Genomic DNA, 14998 nt, shown 5'->3' on the forward strand with positions numbered 1-14998 from the left:
TTCCTAAACCCACAGCAATCTAGGGAACATTTACAGGCAAGAATGCTGCAGAGGGTGTGTTTGTGCACGCGCGCATGTGTGTGTGTGTGTGTGTGTGTGTGTGTGCGTGCGCGTGTGTGCGTGCGCAAGCTCATGCCCCCATGTGTAAAAGAGAGGCTGGCAGCCACTGACAGAACAGGGAGAGAGAATGAGAGAGACAGAGCAAAAGAGAAAGACAAAGGAAGGAAGGGAGAGAGAGAAGCAGAGGTCCAAAAACACACAACAGTAGGCAGATAAGGACGGAAGTCGGGAAAGCAGACATGCAGGAAGGGACACGTAAACAGATCATTCATTTGGCAAGTGCTTGCTGAGCACCTACTATGTGCCAGGCTCTGTCCCAGGCACTGGGGATTCGATGATGGACAAAATAGATAAAATCTCTGTCCTCACGTGTCTCTCAGGTGGGAGACCAGAGAAATCCAGAGAGACAGGTAAAACCCAGAGGAGCCCACAGAAGGGGACTGAGAGGGGGACGCCTGGGTGGCTCAGTGGTTGAGCATCTGCCTTTGGCTCAGGGCGTGATCCTGAGGTCCCAGGATCGAGTCCCACATCAGTCTCCCTGCATGGAGCCTGCTTCTCCCTGTGCTTGTGTCTTGCCCCTCTCTCTGTGTCTTTCATGAATAAATAAAATCTTAAAAAAAAAAAAAAAAAAGAAGGGGACTGAGAGGGAACTGTACGGAGAGATCCAGAGACAGAGATGGGTCAATACATGGAGGCCAGAAGAGGTAGAGACAGGGAAGCAGAGACAGAGCAACAGACTGCAAGATAGAGCAGAGGAGAGGCGGAGACCAGGAGCACAAGCAGGCAGACAGCATTCCAGAGCAGAGAGAGGCAGAGCCCAGGGGACACTGCATAGAGTCCCTTTCCTGCGAACCTGCCCTGTGCCAGATAAGTGCCGGGGGGTGACCTGTGTCCTCCCATTCCTTCCTCCCAGCATCCTCTGGGGCAGGACCCCAGCCCTCAGTGACCAGGGAGCGGATCTTGGGCTCCAGTGACATCAGCCTTGGAAGAGGAGGATGCTACCCCCACCCCTGTGTCTGGCGTTCTGGGTGCCCCTGCACTGAGCTGGCAGGAATCTGAGGTGCCCAACAGGTGTGCATTTCCAGGACTTTCTTCTCATGAGATGAATGGATGAGCAAACTGAGGCCCTGCTAATGGGTCAGGATGGCTGCAGGGTCTCCCAGGCTGGGGCAGCACCGGATGAAGGATGAAGCATTGAAGTAGGAGCCGGGTCTGGTGTTCTGGCACCGGCTCTGCCCTCACGTCACAGGGCAGGTGGGACCCTCTGGAAGGCCCCTGCAGCCCCCATGATGGTGAGGTCTGTGAATCACGTGAGAGTAAGTTTTGGAAGAGACTCTTGTTTGAAAGCTGGGACTTTGATGGTTGCCGCTGTCTGTTTCCGTGGAAACAGGGCTCCAAATCGGAGAATGAGCCTGTAGCTCTGCTCTGGGTGCCCCAGATAGCTGGGGGAGAGAACTGCTCCCATACCTCCTCCCCGGCGGCCTCAGAGGGTGGCTAGAAAGGTCTGGAACACAGGGCCTCCAGCGATGTAGCCGACATTTATTGAGCACTCACTAGTGCCAGCCCAGGACAGCATCCAGCGCTTGGAAGGGAGAGAGGCCATGACCCCCTGAGGAAGTCTTGCTATCTCCACAACACTCGGGCTCAGGAGAGATTTACTCTGTCTGAAGTGGACCCTTCGTTACTCAGCACACATAGGAGCCACATACCGGGCCACACAGAGGTAAACAGGACACAGTCCTTGCCTTCCCTCAGGATCCATGGGTACCAAAGATGGGCGCCATGAAGTCAATGTGGAAGGGTGTGGTGAACATCCTGGTTCCCCTCTCCTGTCACCATGCCATCCTCCGACCCTCAATACCCAGGCCTTACTTATTCTGTTCCCTTGCCTGGGATCCCCTCACTACTACTGCTCTGCCTAGCAAATTCGTGCTCAAGCTTCAAAGCCCCAGCTCCAAGCTTACTTCTTCTGCAAAGCCCCAGCCCTCTCCCCTAGGCCATGAGCATCTTTGTTTTGTTTTTGTTTTTGTTTTTGTTTTTTTGAGAGAGAGAGAGAGAGAGAGAGAGAATATGATCAGGGGAGGGGCAGAGGGAGAGGGAAAGGGAGAGAATCTTAAGAAGGAGGCTCCACATGTAGCATGGAGCCTGACTGGGGGCTCGATCTCATGATTCTGAAATCATGACTTGAGCCAAAATCAAGAGTCAGATGCTTAACCAAATGAGTTACTCAGGTGTCCTGACCAGGAGTGTCTTGAAGGCACAGACTAAGTCTCCTCATGTCCGTGTTCCCAAAGGGGAGTGAAGGCATCACTCCAACTGTGTTGAGCCCCTTCCCTCCCACCTTCTTAGGGATTTCACTATAACCTGTCCTCTGGCTCCATCCCGTATCTTTGGTCTCTACCTCTCTACTCGCTCCTTCCAGTCAGCATTTATGCAGGATCTAGTCCCTCTTGTCTTCAACCAAAACACAGCAAAGCTCCTTACCCCTGGGGGCACTGGCCTGTCTCTTGGCTTCTCCACAGCCCAAGATCTAGAGAGTCGTCTGCACTTGCTATCTGTCAGCCTCCCTCCCACACGGCCACTGATGTCATAGGGTATCTGCTCAGATTGTGCCCCCAAACAGCCCTCACCAGCCAGCCAGCTTCTGCAGAGCTCTCTGTGGCTTGATCACTATCTGTGAGTCAACATTTTCCTTGAAACATTGTCTTCCCTACATAACTTCTCCCCAGATTTCCTCCTCATTGACCCCTTTGCACAGGCCTCCTCCATCACTTTCATCAGCTCCTCCTCCATCAGGACTGCTAGTACTCCTCAGAGCTCCGTCTCCAGCTTCTCCTCGAGAGCTCATCCATTCCTATTGTTGTCCAAGGAAGGCCACCTTCTCTGGCCACTGGGCCAGCATAACACCCCTGCGCTATGCCCACAGGGGCCTGTATCCTCCATTGTGACACGTGTCATGTAGTATCATAAGTACTGGTAGAGTTAAAAAAAAAAAAAAAAGTACTGGTAGAGTTGTCTGCTTCCCCCATCAGGGTGCAAACTCCCAAGAAGCACATCCATCCCCAGTGCTCAGGACACTGGGGAACAACAAGCTGCAAAGGGAGGCAGGAGCCAGATTATGAAGGACTTTGAACTTTTTTGCTGAGGACTTTGGGCTTCATCTTGTATGAGAATGAGAGCCACTGATGAGTTGTTTTTTTTTTTTAATTAATTTTTATTGGTGTTCAATTTACCAACATACAGAAAAACACCCAGTGCTCATCCCGTCAAGTGTCCACCTCAGTGCCCGTCACCCATTCCCCTCCAACACCCGCCCTCCTCCCCTTCCCACTGATGAGTTTTGAGCAAAAACATGTCACGTCTGTGCCTTAAACACGTCCATCTCGTTGGCAAGAAGAGGGTGGAGGGTTGGGGGAAAGTCTGAAGGCAGAGAGATCAGTTGCAGGTTGTGCAATATCCAGGGCTGGACCACAGTGATGAGAGGGGCTGGTGAATGGACAGAAAATGAGATGCCTATCAGTCACCTGGCTAGCTCAGTCTGTGGAGCACATGACTCTTGATCTTGGGGTTATAAGTTCGAGCCCCATGTTGGGTTTAGAGATTATTTAAAAATAAAATCTTGAAAAGAAAAGAAATAAAAGAAAAAAGAAAAGAAAAATGTAGGATGCTTACTAGATCTGGCTGACCAACCCAGGCTCTGGCAGAGGGGTAGAGGGTAAGGAAGAAAAGGAGTAGAGGCCCAATCTTGGGTTTCTGGCCCAGGTTATTGGCTTGGTGTTGGTGCCTTGCACAGAGATGGGAACCAAGAAGGACCTGGATAGGGAGAAATAATGAGTCCAGTTCTGGACACAGGGATTTTGAATCACCCAGGGGACATCCATGTGGGAATACCTTTTAACTAAACAGATGGTGGGGGGTGGGGGTGAGCAGTGGTGGTAAGGAGAGAAACATCTGGGCCAGGAGGATGTCTTCAGGAGTCATCATGGAGGCTCAGGTGTGGTCAATGCCATGGGCATGGCTGAACTTGCCCAAAGGAAAAGTGAAGGTCAAGGACAGAGCCTGAGAGAAGCTCGTTCACGGTAGCTTGTGTAGCAAATCTCCACCTCCCTTTCTGTGGGAGGCATACCTCTCCCTGCCCCGCTGATGCTGGGTTGGCCATGTGACTTGGGAGCGGCGGATGCTTGCATGGATTGGCTTGGCATCTGGTGCTCCTCTCACCCACTCTGAAAAAGCACACCAGGCAGCCTCTGCCCTTCGGCCTGGGCCCCAGCAAGGGGGACCCAAGAGCAGCCTCAAGCTGCACTCTGAAGCAGCGCCGCCAGACTGACTGCAGACCTGTGAGTGAGAAATAAATGGCCTTTATAATAAGCCACTGAGATTTTTGGGGCTGTTTGTTATATAACATTGTATCAGCAATAGCTTGCCTAATATAATTTTAAGAGGAGGCTGGAAAATAAGAATCCTTTATAGGATAACAGGAAGAGCAGTCAGAGGGGGAGGAAGGAAATTGGGAGAGAGTGGGAAGTGGGCTTCAGGAGCATCTGGACCTCTGATGCTCTGAGGTGGGGGGGCTGTGTGGGGGGGTTCCCATCATTTGCATCCTGCCCGCATGTTTTCTTCTTTCCCACAGGCTATGCTTGGGTCACCTTAGCTGCCTCGCTGGGCCTGAAGCTGAATTCCACATGTTGATGACTCCCCAGGCTCTGTCTTCAGGGTGGACTTTGTTCCAGAGTTCCAGACTTATCGTCTACCTGTCCCTGGATATCTCCATCTGGACATCCAATGGGCTTTTCCAACTCAACATGTCCACGACAGACCTCCTCATGCTTGCCATCCACAGACCTGCTTCCCTTCCTGGGCCTCCTGGCCTGGCAGCCCTCTCACCCCCCCACCCCCACCCCGGCCGGCCTGGGAGTCAGCTTTCACACCTTCATGGGCCATTAGCAACCGAGCCTGGGGAATCCTCTTCCACTGGCTTCCACCCATCTCACCTGCCTCAGCACCGCTCACCACACCTACTACTGAACGCCCCATGCCCTCTGGGCTCCCCTCTTCCTCCCTTCTCCCATGCTCCCAGTGCTCTTCCTAAAGCATAAGGAGGTCATCCCTGGTGGAAGCCCCTGCCTGCAAGGACAAAGGCCAAACTTCCTAGCAGGACACCTAAGGCCCTGAATGGTCCACCCCAGTGGGATAAATTCATGAATGCCACTCATTGTTGTCTGAATCACATACCACACGTGCCCCCCAGGTCCCATTCAAACTTCAGTTTAGACCTGGCCTGGTCCCAATTGCTTTCTGGATGCTTCCCACCACATCCTGCTCTGTCCCACCTCTCCCCCGACTGGACAAGTTCAAATGCTCCCCTTTTTAGGTGCCCCTTTCAAAGTCCCACGACATCCTGTATTGGACCCCTTCTGTACCCTCCCCCATCACTCTTACTGCAGTCTTTTTCCTTTCTGTTTTTTTTTTTTTATTGTGGTAAAATATACATAACATAAAACCTTACCATTTTAACCAGTTTTAATTGTACAGGTGAGTGGTGCTCAGTATATTCAGTGTCGGGTAGCTGTCAGCACCATCTATCTTCAGAGCTTCATTTTCCCAAACCAAAAACTCTGTACCCATTAAACCAACAACTCAAGTTCCCCCTGCCCGACCCAGCCCATTCCAGTTTCTGTCTCTGTGAATTTAACTGCTCTAGGTAGTCGTATGAGTAGGCGCACATGGTATTTGTCCTTCTGTGTCTGCTTATTTCACTTGGCATCACATCTTCAAGGCTCATCGATGTTGTTGCCTGTGTCAGAATTTCCTTCCTTTTTCTTTTTTTTTTTTTCTCCTTCCTTTTCCAGGGAAACATTCCATGCTATGGATACATCACATTCTGTTTGTCCATTCCTCTGTCGATGGACACTCGGGTTGAGCCCACGTTTTGGCTACAGTGAATAATGCCACTATGATCGTTGGTGTATAGATATCTGCTTGGGTCCCTGCTTCCAATTATTTTGGGTGTCTTCCTAGGGGTGGAATTGCTGGATCGCAACTCTATGTTTAATATTCTGAGGAATGTCCCTACTGTTTCCCACAGTGGCCTCGCCAGTATACGCTCCCACCCATAGTGCACGAGGGTTCCCCTTTCTCCACATCCTCCAACGCTTGATATATTCTTTTTTTCTTTCCTTTTCTGCTATACCATCTATTAGGACAAGTGTGAAAGTCATCAGCCCACTTGTGACTCCAGTCACTTGTTGCAGTGACCGGCTTCTTGAAGTGTTACCTGACGGCGCCTCCCGGCCTGCGCCTGCGTGAAGGAGCTCTTGTTTCCTGCTCTGGGGTTTCTCTGACATTGTGGTAAGGGCACCTGCAGAACAGCTGGACATTCTGCTCTGGTCACAAGGACTAGCTCTCACTAACTGCACCTGATGTGATGGGCTCCTCCCTGCCACAGACTTTCCTGCCCCACCTGGAGCATCCTTCCTTTGTGTAGTTAACTCTCCCATATCCTTCAGAACTCAGATGTCACCGACACAGAGAAGCCCTCCTTGATCATCACTCCTCCCCCATGGGATCAGACTCTGGTATTCGCTCTTATAGCATCCTCTACTTGGCACAGTTTGTCATGACATATTTATCTGTGTGCTTATTGAATTAACCCTTATCTTGCTCGCTGGGCTGTGAGCTCCGAACAGAAGGAGACTGTGACTGTCTCGTTCGCCCGGCATTCTCGGCACCTACCAGGAGGCAGAGCCCATACCAGACACTCAGAAAATCTTTGTTAAGTAAATTATTTTATTCAATGTTGAACATTTTTTTTTTATTGAGTACCTGTTCTAGAAGTGGGTATAAAACTCCTGCAGAGCTTAAATTCTAATGAGGGAAGAAGGTAAGAAAAATAGACAAACATATAACACGTTAGTTGGTGATGGTTGCTATGGAGGGAAGCAGAACAGGATGAAAGGGACAGGTGCCATCCCGTAGACGTTCATTAGGGAGGGCTCTGGCCATGTTCAGATGGAGCAAGTGATGCTTGTCTGGGAGAAGGTATTCTAGGCAGAGGGAATGGCGAGCATAAGGATGTAGCCGGCAAGTGCTCAGAGAGAAGTGCTGGCCCAAGGCCAATGGAGGATGCAAGAGGAACCTGCACCCCGGTGCTGGACACTTCAGAAGGCTTCGTGGTGGGTGGCATGGTAAGGAACTCATTGCCCAGGCACCCTGGAGAGGAGGTGGAAGAGGCTCGACAGGAGCCTTGGAAGGACCACAGCATTGGCTTCTCTTCCCCACTTACCCTTGGGAGGACCTTGCCTTGTATCTTTTTGTACTTTTCAGCATCCCTGGCTCCTGAGGGCCGAGCACTTGGTAGGTGCTTTCTAGAAAGAACAAAACCCATTCAAGAAAATGCCTAAAACCATTTTGCTACGACAAGGTGTCTCAGCACAGGTGTGTGTCCATCACAAGACATTTCAAAACACATTTGATTGTGTACTTAAATTCACTTCCTTCTTCCTCAGCACCTCTCCTTTTGCTGGCTCTGCTGAGCTAATAACATCAGGACTAATCATCTTTTTCAATTTACAGAATGTTTCTCCAATTACTATCTCTGTTGAGCCTCCAAACAGTCTTCAAAGCAGCGACTCTCCACTGTCCGGAGGCGTTCAGAAGTGTTGGGTTGGCCAGCACCAACCAACCAACAGCCCAGCCGGCACCTCCCGGGGGGGGTTCCTGCGCTCCATCCTCCTGCCTGTCCTGGACATCTTGGCTGCCTCCTTTCCTAGACAGGCTCACAGAGGGGACGTCCCACTAGAGTGGCCTGAGCTGGGTGAAAGCCAGGTCCCTGGAGGCTCCTGATTCCCTAAAACCAGGGCTGACCTGCCTGGGCTGGGTCCCCCCTCCCTGGCAGAGCAGCCCGAGGCTCTGACCAGAGGTGCCTCCATTCAATTCCAGGAACCATTGTGCTGGGTGCAGGAGGGGGATGGGCTATACCACACTCACTTGGTGACCATTACAATCACCCCCAGAGGGGAGCTCCATTCCCCCAGCAGCTGTGAGGAACTCTGAAAAAGAGCTTCTAAACCAGGGAGAGGTAAGGAGATCCTCTGGCATCCTTGTCAAGCACAACCAACAAGCCTCACATCTTTTTCCTTTAACCACCACCTTCTGGAGGCCTGGCCACTGCCAAGCTGATCCCAGAGCCCAAGATTTCTGCCCAAGATTTCTGTTTCTGGCAGCTGAGTGAAGGAGTGGCCATTCTAGCCTAAGCTTGAAGTTAACCATCCCTTCTCTCCAACCTCATCTGCCTGTTTCCTCCTCATTCTGGTCATCTAGTTATTTGAGTCTCCTTCTACTACAGTTGCTGGGCACTGGGATTCCACGGGTGAGTGGGGGTCATTCCCTAAGGAGGAACTCGTGTTCCCATGAGGGAGATGCACACATCCATGCCTATGCAGTGTGCATCTGCAATCTGTTGGGTTTTGGGGGAGGCCCAGGGGCCACCAGGGGACCCCTGACCCAGTCTGGGAGCTCAGAGAGGGCTTCCTCTGAAGGCTTCCTAGAGGAGGTGCTACCTGCCCGGGCTGGATTTAATTTTAATTTTATTTTATTTTTGTAAATGTTTATTTATTTATTCGTGAGAGACACACACAGAGAGGCAGAGACATAGGCAGAGGGAGAAGCAGGCTCCCTGCAGGGAGCCCGATGTGGAACTCCATCCCAGGGTCCTGGGATCCCAGGATCCCGGGATCACCACCTGAGCCAAAGGTAGATGCTCAACTACTGAGCCACCCAGGTGCCCCTGAATCTTAGAATTAGTAGGAGTCTGTCACGGAAAGAGGCTTTTGGACAGAGGATTTCCCAACCGCGGAAGCTCTATGGAGTAAGAATTTTTGTTTGGCTTATTACCCAGAATCTGGAACAGTGCTTGGTACATAGTAGATGCTCAATAGATGTGTACTAAAAGAAGAGAAGGAAGATAGGGAGGGACAGAGAAAGGGAGGAAGAAAGAATGAATGAGTCTGGGGTGGCTACGTGCAATGACCTGGTACATTCTGGGGACCAAAAGTATAGTAGTTCCAGGTGGCTGTGGTTTAGGTGGGTGGGGTTGGGAGAGGGGCCTTATCTAATCCCATTGTTGGCAGTATCCCTTTCTTATCTCCAGCCTGGGCCCAGAGCTACTTTGAGCATGAGACCATTTTTTCCTCTCCTGGTTCCCTAGCCCCTGGTACGCACACTGAATGTTGATAATGCACACAAGTATCGAACCTGCGCCGGGTGGTGGAGACACACAGATGACTCAGAGTTAGTTCCTCTCCCTGCCTGGTCTGGTAGAGGAGACAGACAGTAAACAACTGGCTACAACAATAGGCAGAATGAACAGAGAGCCACTATGGAGGTTCAAGCAAAATGAGACCAAGCAGGGGGACAGAGGAGTTTTCTCCAGGAGTGAAGAGCAAAGAGGTTTTGGAAGAGATGCACAGCATAGGAGGCGATGTTAGCCTTCTATGGTCAAAGGGGGATGTTGAGGTAGAAGGCATTCCAGGTAGAGATACCAGGCCAAAAGATGTGTGGTGTAGGGAAGGTGGAGCTGGGGGTGGGGGGTTCAGTGGGGGGAAAGGTGGGTTGCGGTTTTGAATGCTGTTCTTGGGTGTTTGGACTGGCTTCTGATAGGACTGCATCTTGGATCATTGTATGCACACCTGGTTGGGGCTGCGGAGTGGTCCTGCTTTCAGGAGCCTGTCAACTCCCTTCTTTCTAGCAGGCTGGGGGGCTCCCTGTTTTTTCTCTCTGGGTCCTCTCACTGACTCTTTTAGCTTCACCACAAGCCTTCTGTGTCAAGGCCTAGCAAAGGGCAGACCACAAGGACAGAGTACCTGGCACAGGTTCCCTGAATGCCACTTCTCTTCTCCTGCTACATATGCTCTGAAAGAAGGTCTTTTATTCCAGGGTGGGGGTTGGGGGTGGGGAAAGAAAACTATAGAAGGGAAAAATCAGCATCCTAGAACATCAAATTCTCAAGAGAGGTTAAAGATCTTCTAACCCTCCTTTCCCATTTGACATGTAAGGAAAATGATGCCCAGACAGATAGATTTGCGCCGCAGTCCCCGTGCTGATAGGGCATGGCCAACTTGGTAGCTGCTGCCATCATAGAGCTAGAGAAGGGCAGTGTTTTCCTTTAGCCAGGACCCGATGGATACTCACGATACTCCGTAATTCGTGGGCCTTGCAGACCCAAGATGAGTCAGGCTTCTTGTGAGTCAGTCTGTTGACAAGCCATCCCTGGCCATTCCTAGCCCATCAAAAATAGAAGTCCAGGGGAAGGGGATGAACAGGCCAATTTAATTAGCGTGGGCTCTAAGGTACCTTAAGTTAGCCCTATTAAATTAAACCGCCTAGGGGAAAAAATAACTGTAATTATTTCCTTCTCTCCCCTATCGTTGTATTTCAACTCCCTCCCAACATCCATGCTTCTCATTCACAAAACAACCTCTCAACTAGGGGCTAGCCTACGGACAACCATAGACTGGGGTTCAGTATTTCCCTTTATCTGTCACCTTCCCCTGCGATCTCTAGGTCCCAGCAGAGAACAGAGTGCGTCCATTGGCATCCGTAGGGCCTGGCTGTATTCTAATTTAGGGAGACTGTTACACGGAGTAGAACATTATTCCAAAAATGCACCGAGTCTCCTTCCTGAACCAATGCAGATCGGTTTGCTGCGGGGCATTTCTTTTAAAAGCCCCTTTTCTCTTTTCAATAGATCAAAATAGGCAAACTTTAATGGTAGGAGATTATTCTTTATTTTGTAGAAATTTAGTTCTGAGTTTTCCTACTTGAAACGTGTTTTCCCCAGGACACTGACCTATCCTTTAATTGTTTGGTGCGAGGCATGTTAGGGGGAGGGGCGTTACTTGTTTATTGGAACAGCGCAGTTAAAAAAAAAAAAAAAATCAACCTAGGCTAACAGTTTCAAGGCTCCCCTAAAGATGTATCCAAACAGGCAGCCAATCAGCGCTTACACAGCTTTTTCTGCTTGACTCTTTTAAAGAGACAGTGCCGACAATGTTTTATCACACTTAAAGAGAACCGCGCTCTAAACGCAGTCTGAAAATGGGGGAGTCTTCCCCTATTTCGCCGGTTCCTGGTCTAATAAGGGACTCATCGTGTGTACTCGGGGTTCTCAGAGTGGGCAGAGAGGAGTCAGCGGCAAATAGCTGGGTCACTCTGCCCCCCCCCCCCCCATTTCCCATTGTACACCTGGGTCACTGACAATGGAAGCTTCCCCTCCCCCCAAGCCTGACTCTCATCCCCCCCCCCCACCTCCCCAATTTAGCTCCATTTATTTGAAGTTTGCAGATTCCTGTGGCGCGCATTCCACGTTGCAGGGCGCCCAGGTGACGCCCCCGTACCCCGCCCGCAGCGGCACGGTCTCCCGTGGAGAGGCCGACGGGCTAAGTTGCCGGGGCTGGCCGACCTGGGAAATTTGGGAGCTATCAGTCTTCCCTTGTCTTAGCGCAAGTCCCCCGTCCCCTCCCCCAGGCTCCCCAAAGCACGCCAAGGACCTTCTTCGCGCGGCTCCACTTTGGGGCTTTCCAAAGTATTTTAATGATGTAGTAAAGGAGCCGCCGCGCGCCTCGGCGCCGGATCGAGCCGCCCAGCTCGCAGCGTGGAGCCCCGGGCCGGGCGCTCGGGCGGCGCACTGGGCAAGAGGGAGGGCCGGGGGGCGGGGCGGCGGGGGAGCGGCCGGGAGTGTGGGGAGGGGGTCGGGGTCGGAACCCGGCGCGGGGGGCGGGGGGAGGGGGAGATAAGGGCCGGGCCGGCGCGGGCCGGGCGGGGGGAGGCGAGGGGCCGATAAGGGAGAGGGACGTGGCGGGAGGCAGCCGGCGGCGCTCCGCTGAGGGGTCCGCGCCCCCTCCCCTCCGCCGCTGCCGCAGCGCCCCCCGCCCCCTCCGGCGGCCCCCGCCGCGGCCGGGCCCGGCCCCCTCCCGCACCTACGGGGAGGAGAGGCGCGCGCCCCCGCGCCCCCGCGGCCCCGCGCCCCCCGCGCCCCCGCGCCCCCCGCGCCCCCGCGGCCCCGCGCCCCCCGCGCCCCCCGCGCCCCCGCGGCCCCGCGCCCCCCGCGCCCCCCGCGCCCCCCGGCGCGGCCGCAGCAGCAGGGGCCGCGGCTCGGCGGAGGCGGCCGCAGCGGGGACTGCCTGGGCCGGGCGCTGCCGGGGCGTCCCTCCCGGGCCGCCGGGCCCGCCCCCGCGCGCCGATTGGCCGGAGCGCCCGTCCGTCGCGGGCCGCCGACGCCCGCCCCGCTTCCTCGCCCGGGCAGCCACGTTCGGTTGCGCTCCAAGTAGACCAGCGGCAGCGGCGGCGGCAGCGGTGCCGGAGGCGCGGAGGGCGGCGCAGGCGGAGCCGGGCGGGCGGGCGCGCGAGCGAGCGAGCCGGCGGGCGGCGGGCGAGCGGCGGCGGCGGCGGCGGCGGCGGCGGCGGCGGCGGCAGCTCGGGCCGAGCCGGCGCGGGAGGAGTTCCAGGGCGATGGGGCCGCGGCCGGGGCTGACGCTTTGACAGCTGGAAAGAGCGCGGAGCCAGCGCCGGGGGGGAGGGAGGGGAGCGCGGCGAGGAGAGCGCGAGCGGGCGAGCGAGCGAGGCCGGGGAGGGGGCCGGGAGCGAGGGGGCAGCTCGGGAGCGGCGGCGGCGGCGGCGGCGGGGCTCGGCGCCCTCTTCCCTGCAGACCATGTTTGCCAAAGGCAAAGGCTCGGCGGTGCCCTCGGACGGGCAGGCTCGGGAAAAGTAAGCCGCGTTCTGCTCCAAGTGGCCGCGCCGTCGCGGGGCTGCGGGCGGCGGGCGGCGGGCGGGCGGGCGGCGGGGGCTGCTGCGCCCCGGGGCCGGCGCCGTCCGCGGGCGGCGTGGGAGCGAGCCCATTGTTGGAGGCGCCGGGGGCCCGGGGGGGCCCGGCCGCCGGGTGGGCGAGGTCCCGAGCGCGCGAGCCCGCACTTGGCCCGGCGGGCGCGGGCAGGGGGCGCGTGGCTCCGCGGCTCCGCGGCTCCCGCAGCCCCGGAGGCTCCTTTTGTCCGTCCGCCCGCGGCGTGAGGGCTGCGAGCCGGGGGCTTTGTTCGGCCGGGAGCGCTCCGCCGTGCCCGCCCTCGGCCTCGGGGCGCCGCGCTGGGCAGGGACGGCGGCGCCGGCCGGGCCCGGGGCGCGGGGGCCCGTCGCCGCGTGGGGGCGGGGGAGCGGGGAGCGGGGAGGTGGGGAGTGGGCAGGGCGGCGCGGTGCTGCCCCCTCCGGCGCGCCCCGCGCCCCGCGCCCCGCAGCCCGGGACCCGGTCTCCGCGGACCCTCGGGGCCGGGGCACACGGGGGCGGCCGGCGGGGTCGGCGGGCTCGCGAGTCGGAGACACCCGGCCGGGCTCGCCCCGGTGCCGGCTGGAAGTTCAAGTTTGGGGCTCGGCTCGGGCAGCGCGTCCCCCGGCACGCACCGGCGCGCACCCCCGCCGCGGGCGCCCTCCGGCCGGCAGCCCCCCCCCCCCCCCGGGCCGCGTGGGGCCGCGCACACGGGCTGGGAGCCGGCGGCGGGGTCGGGGCGAGCGCCCCGGGCGACCTGACGCCGTCCCCCTCCTGTGCCCCCGCCCGCCTTCCAGGTTAGCTTTATACGTCTACGAGTACTTACTGCACGTAGGAGCACAGAAATCTGCACAGACCTTCTTGTCGGAGGTGAGTGCCGCTACCCCCACCCCCACCCCCACCCCCCCTCCAGTTTCTTGACACCCCCTCTTCCCCACTATTCTTGGAGCCTTTGTTTTCAGGAGCAGCCACTGTGGCCACCATTTTGAATTTTTATCACCTTTTGGCATTTATTGTTAGTTGGTCCTCACAGCCTTTTGGCTATTCCCCCCCCCCCCCCCCCCCAGCCCCCAGCCCGCCCGGCCTCTCTGCTCCTCTAAGCGGTGTCTGCTCTCTGCTTTCCAGATTCGATGGGAAAAAAACATCACATTGGGAGAACCGCCTGGGTTTTTGCACTCGTGGTGGTGGTAAGTTTCTGTGGTAGTTTTGCGTGTGTGTGTTTGGTTTTGTTCTGAGACCTGGGTCCCCGGTGAACAAAGACCGGAGGCCTGGAGCAGACCCCCGTGTCTTAGCTCTCAGGCTTGGCACAGAACGGGGCACCTCTGGGCGCTCTGACCCGGGCTGGCGAAGGAGCAAAAGAAGACGGGGGGCTGGTGCCTAAAGTTTTTGCCTTCTCTTTGCCCTCCTGTTGAGAACCTACTAAACCGTGTTTAGTGTTTACGAAGAAACTCCTCTACTTTTCTGTCTCTCTCTGGGGCACCAGGCAGGGGCTTGAGAAAACCTGGAAGGATTTTTTTTTTTTTTTTTTTTTTTTGGTCAATTTTGCATGCTGCTTTAATTAGGGGGAGTGGGGGTGGGGTGGGGGGGATAGGATACCAGGTCTGTTTTACAACTGGCCTGTCCCTTCCTTTTTCTTCTGTGAGCTCAACCCTGGAGAGAGCAAACCCGCTGGGGCCTTTCCCAGGCACCCTGAGGAAAAGCAAGAAGGGGCTGCCACTTCCTTTAAAGATACTGATTCAGACTGACTGGATCTTCCTCTCCTCTGTGGGCCCTCCTCCCCAGCCTCCTCCCCCCCAAGCATCCCTAAAACCACAAAGTTTCATTTTACTGAGAACCTTAACTGCTTGCTGTTGACCTCACGGAGTGCTTGTAGTTGGTAGTTCCTGGCTCTCTCTTATTTGTGGCAGGTAAGGAGGGAGGCTGAGGGTCAGCAGGAGTGAGTCGCTGTGAGCGTAAGACCTGGATGTTTTGCGGGACCGATTGGTGGAGTCTTTGACATCCTTTTGAAAGGGACAAGAAAGCAGAATGGCCTTTGATATTTTGGTGGAGTTCGGAAGGATCAGAGTGCCGTGTCTTGGGATCTTAGAGCGTTTACCTGACCACCGCTTCACATTACTGTTCAAGTCT

General features: G+C 55.6%; 1 protein-coding gene and 1 long non-coding RNA gene across 7 annotated transcripts in view; both read left to right on the forward strand.

The window, feature by feature from the left end:
- Positions 1–4276: 4276 nt before the first annotated feature.
- On the forward strand, positions 4277–6861 carry LOC112926027 (uncharacterized). Its single transcript, XR_003236245.2, has 3 exons — positions 4277–4397; positions 4691–5592; positions 6261–6861. It is a non-coding gene; the product is annotated as an uncharacterized lncRNA (long non-coding RNA).
- Positions 6862–12564: 5703 nt separating this feature from the next.
- The window catches only part of SSBP3 (single stranded DNA binding protein 3), a 164915-nt gene continuing 162481 nt past the window's right edge, over positions 12565–14998 (forward strand). For all 6 annotated transcript variants that reach the window (XM_072730839.1, XM_072730840.1, XM_072730841.1 and 3 more), the window contains exons 1-3: positions 12565–12822; positions 13669–13741; positions 13997–14058. In XM_072730839.1, the coding sequence (XP_072586940.1) occupies positions 12767–12822; positions 13669–13741; positions 13997–14058 (191 nt within the window). In that variant the 5' untranslated portion in view covers positions 12565–12766. The remainder of the gene's footprint in view (positions 12823–13668; positions 13742–13996; positions 14059–14998) is intronic.

The sequence above is a fragment of the Vulpes vulpes genome, chromosome 12, assembly GCF_048418805.1.
Source record: "Vulpes vulpes isolate BD-2025 chromosome 12, VulVul3, whole genome shotgun sequence".
Classification (NCBI taxonomy): domain Eukaryota; kingdom Metazoa; phylum Chordata; class Mammalia; order Carnivora; family Canidae; genus Vulpes; species Vulpes vulpes.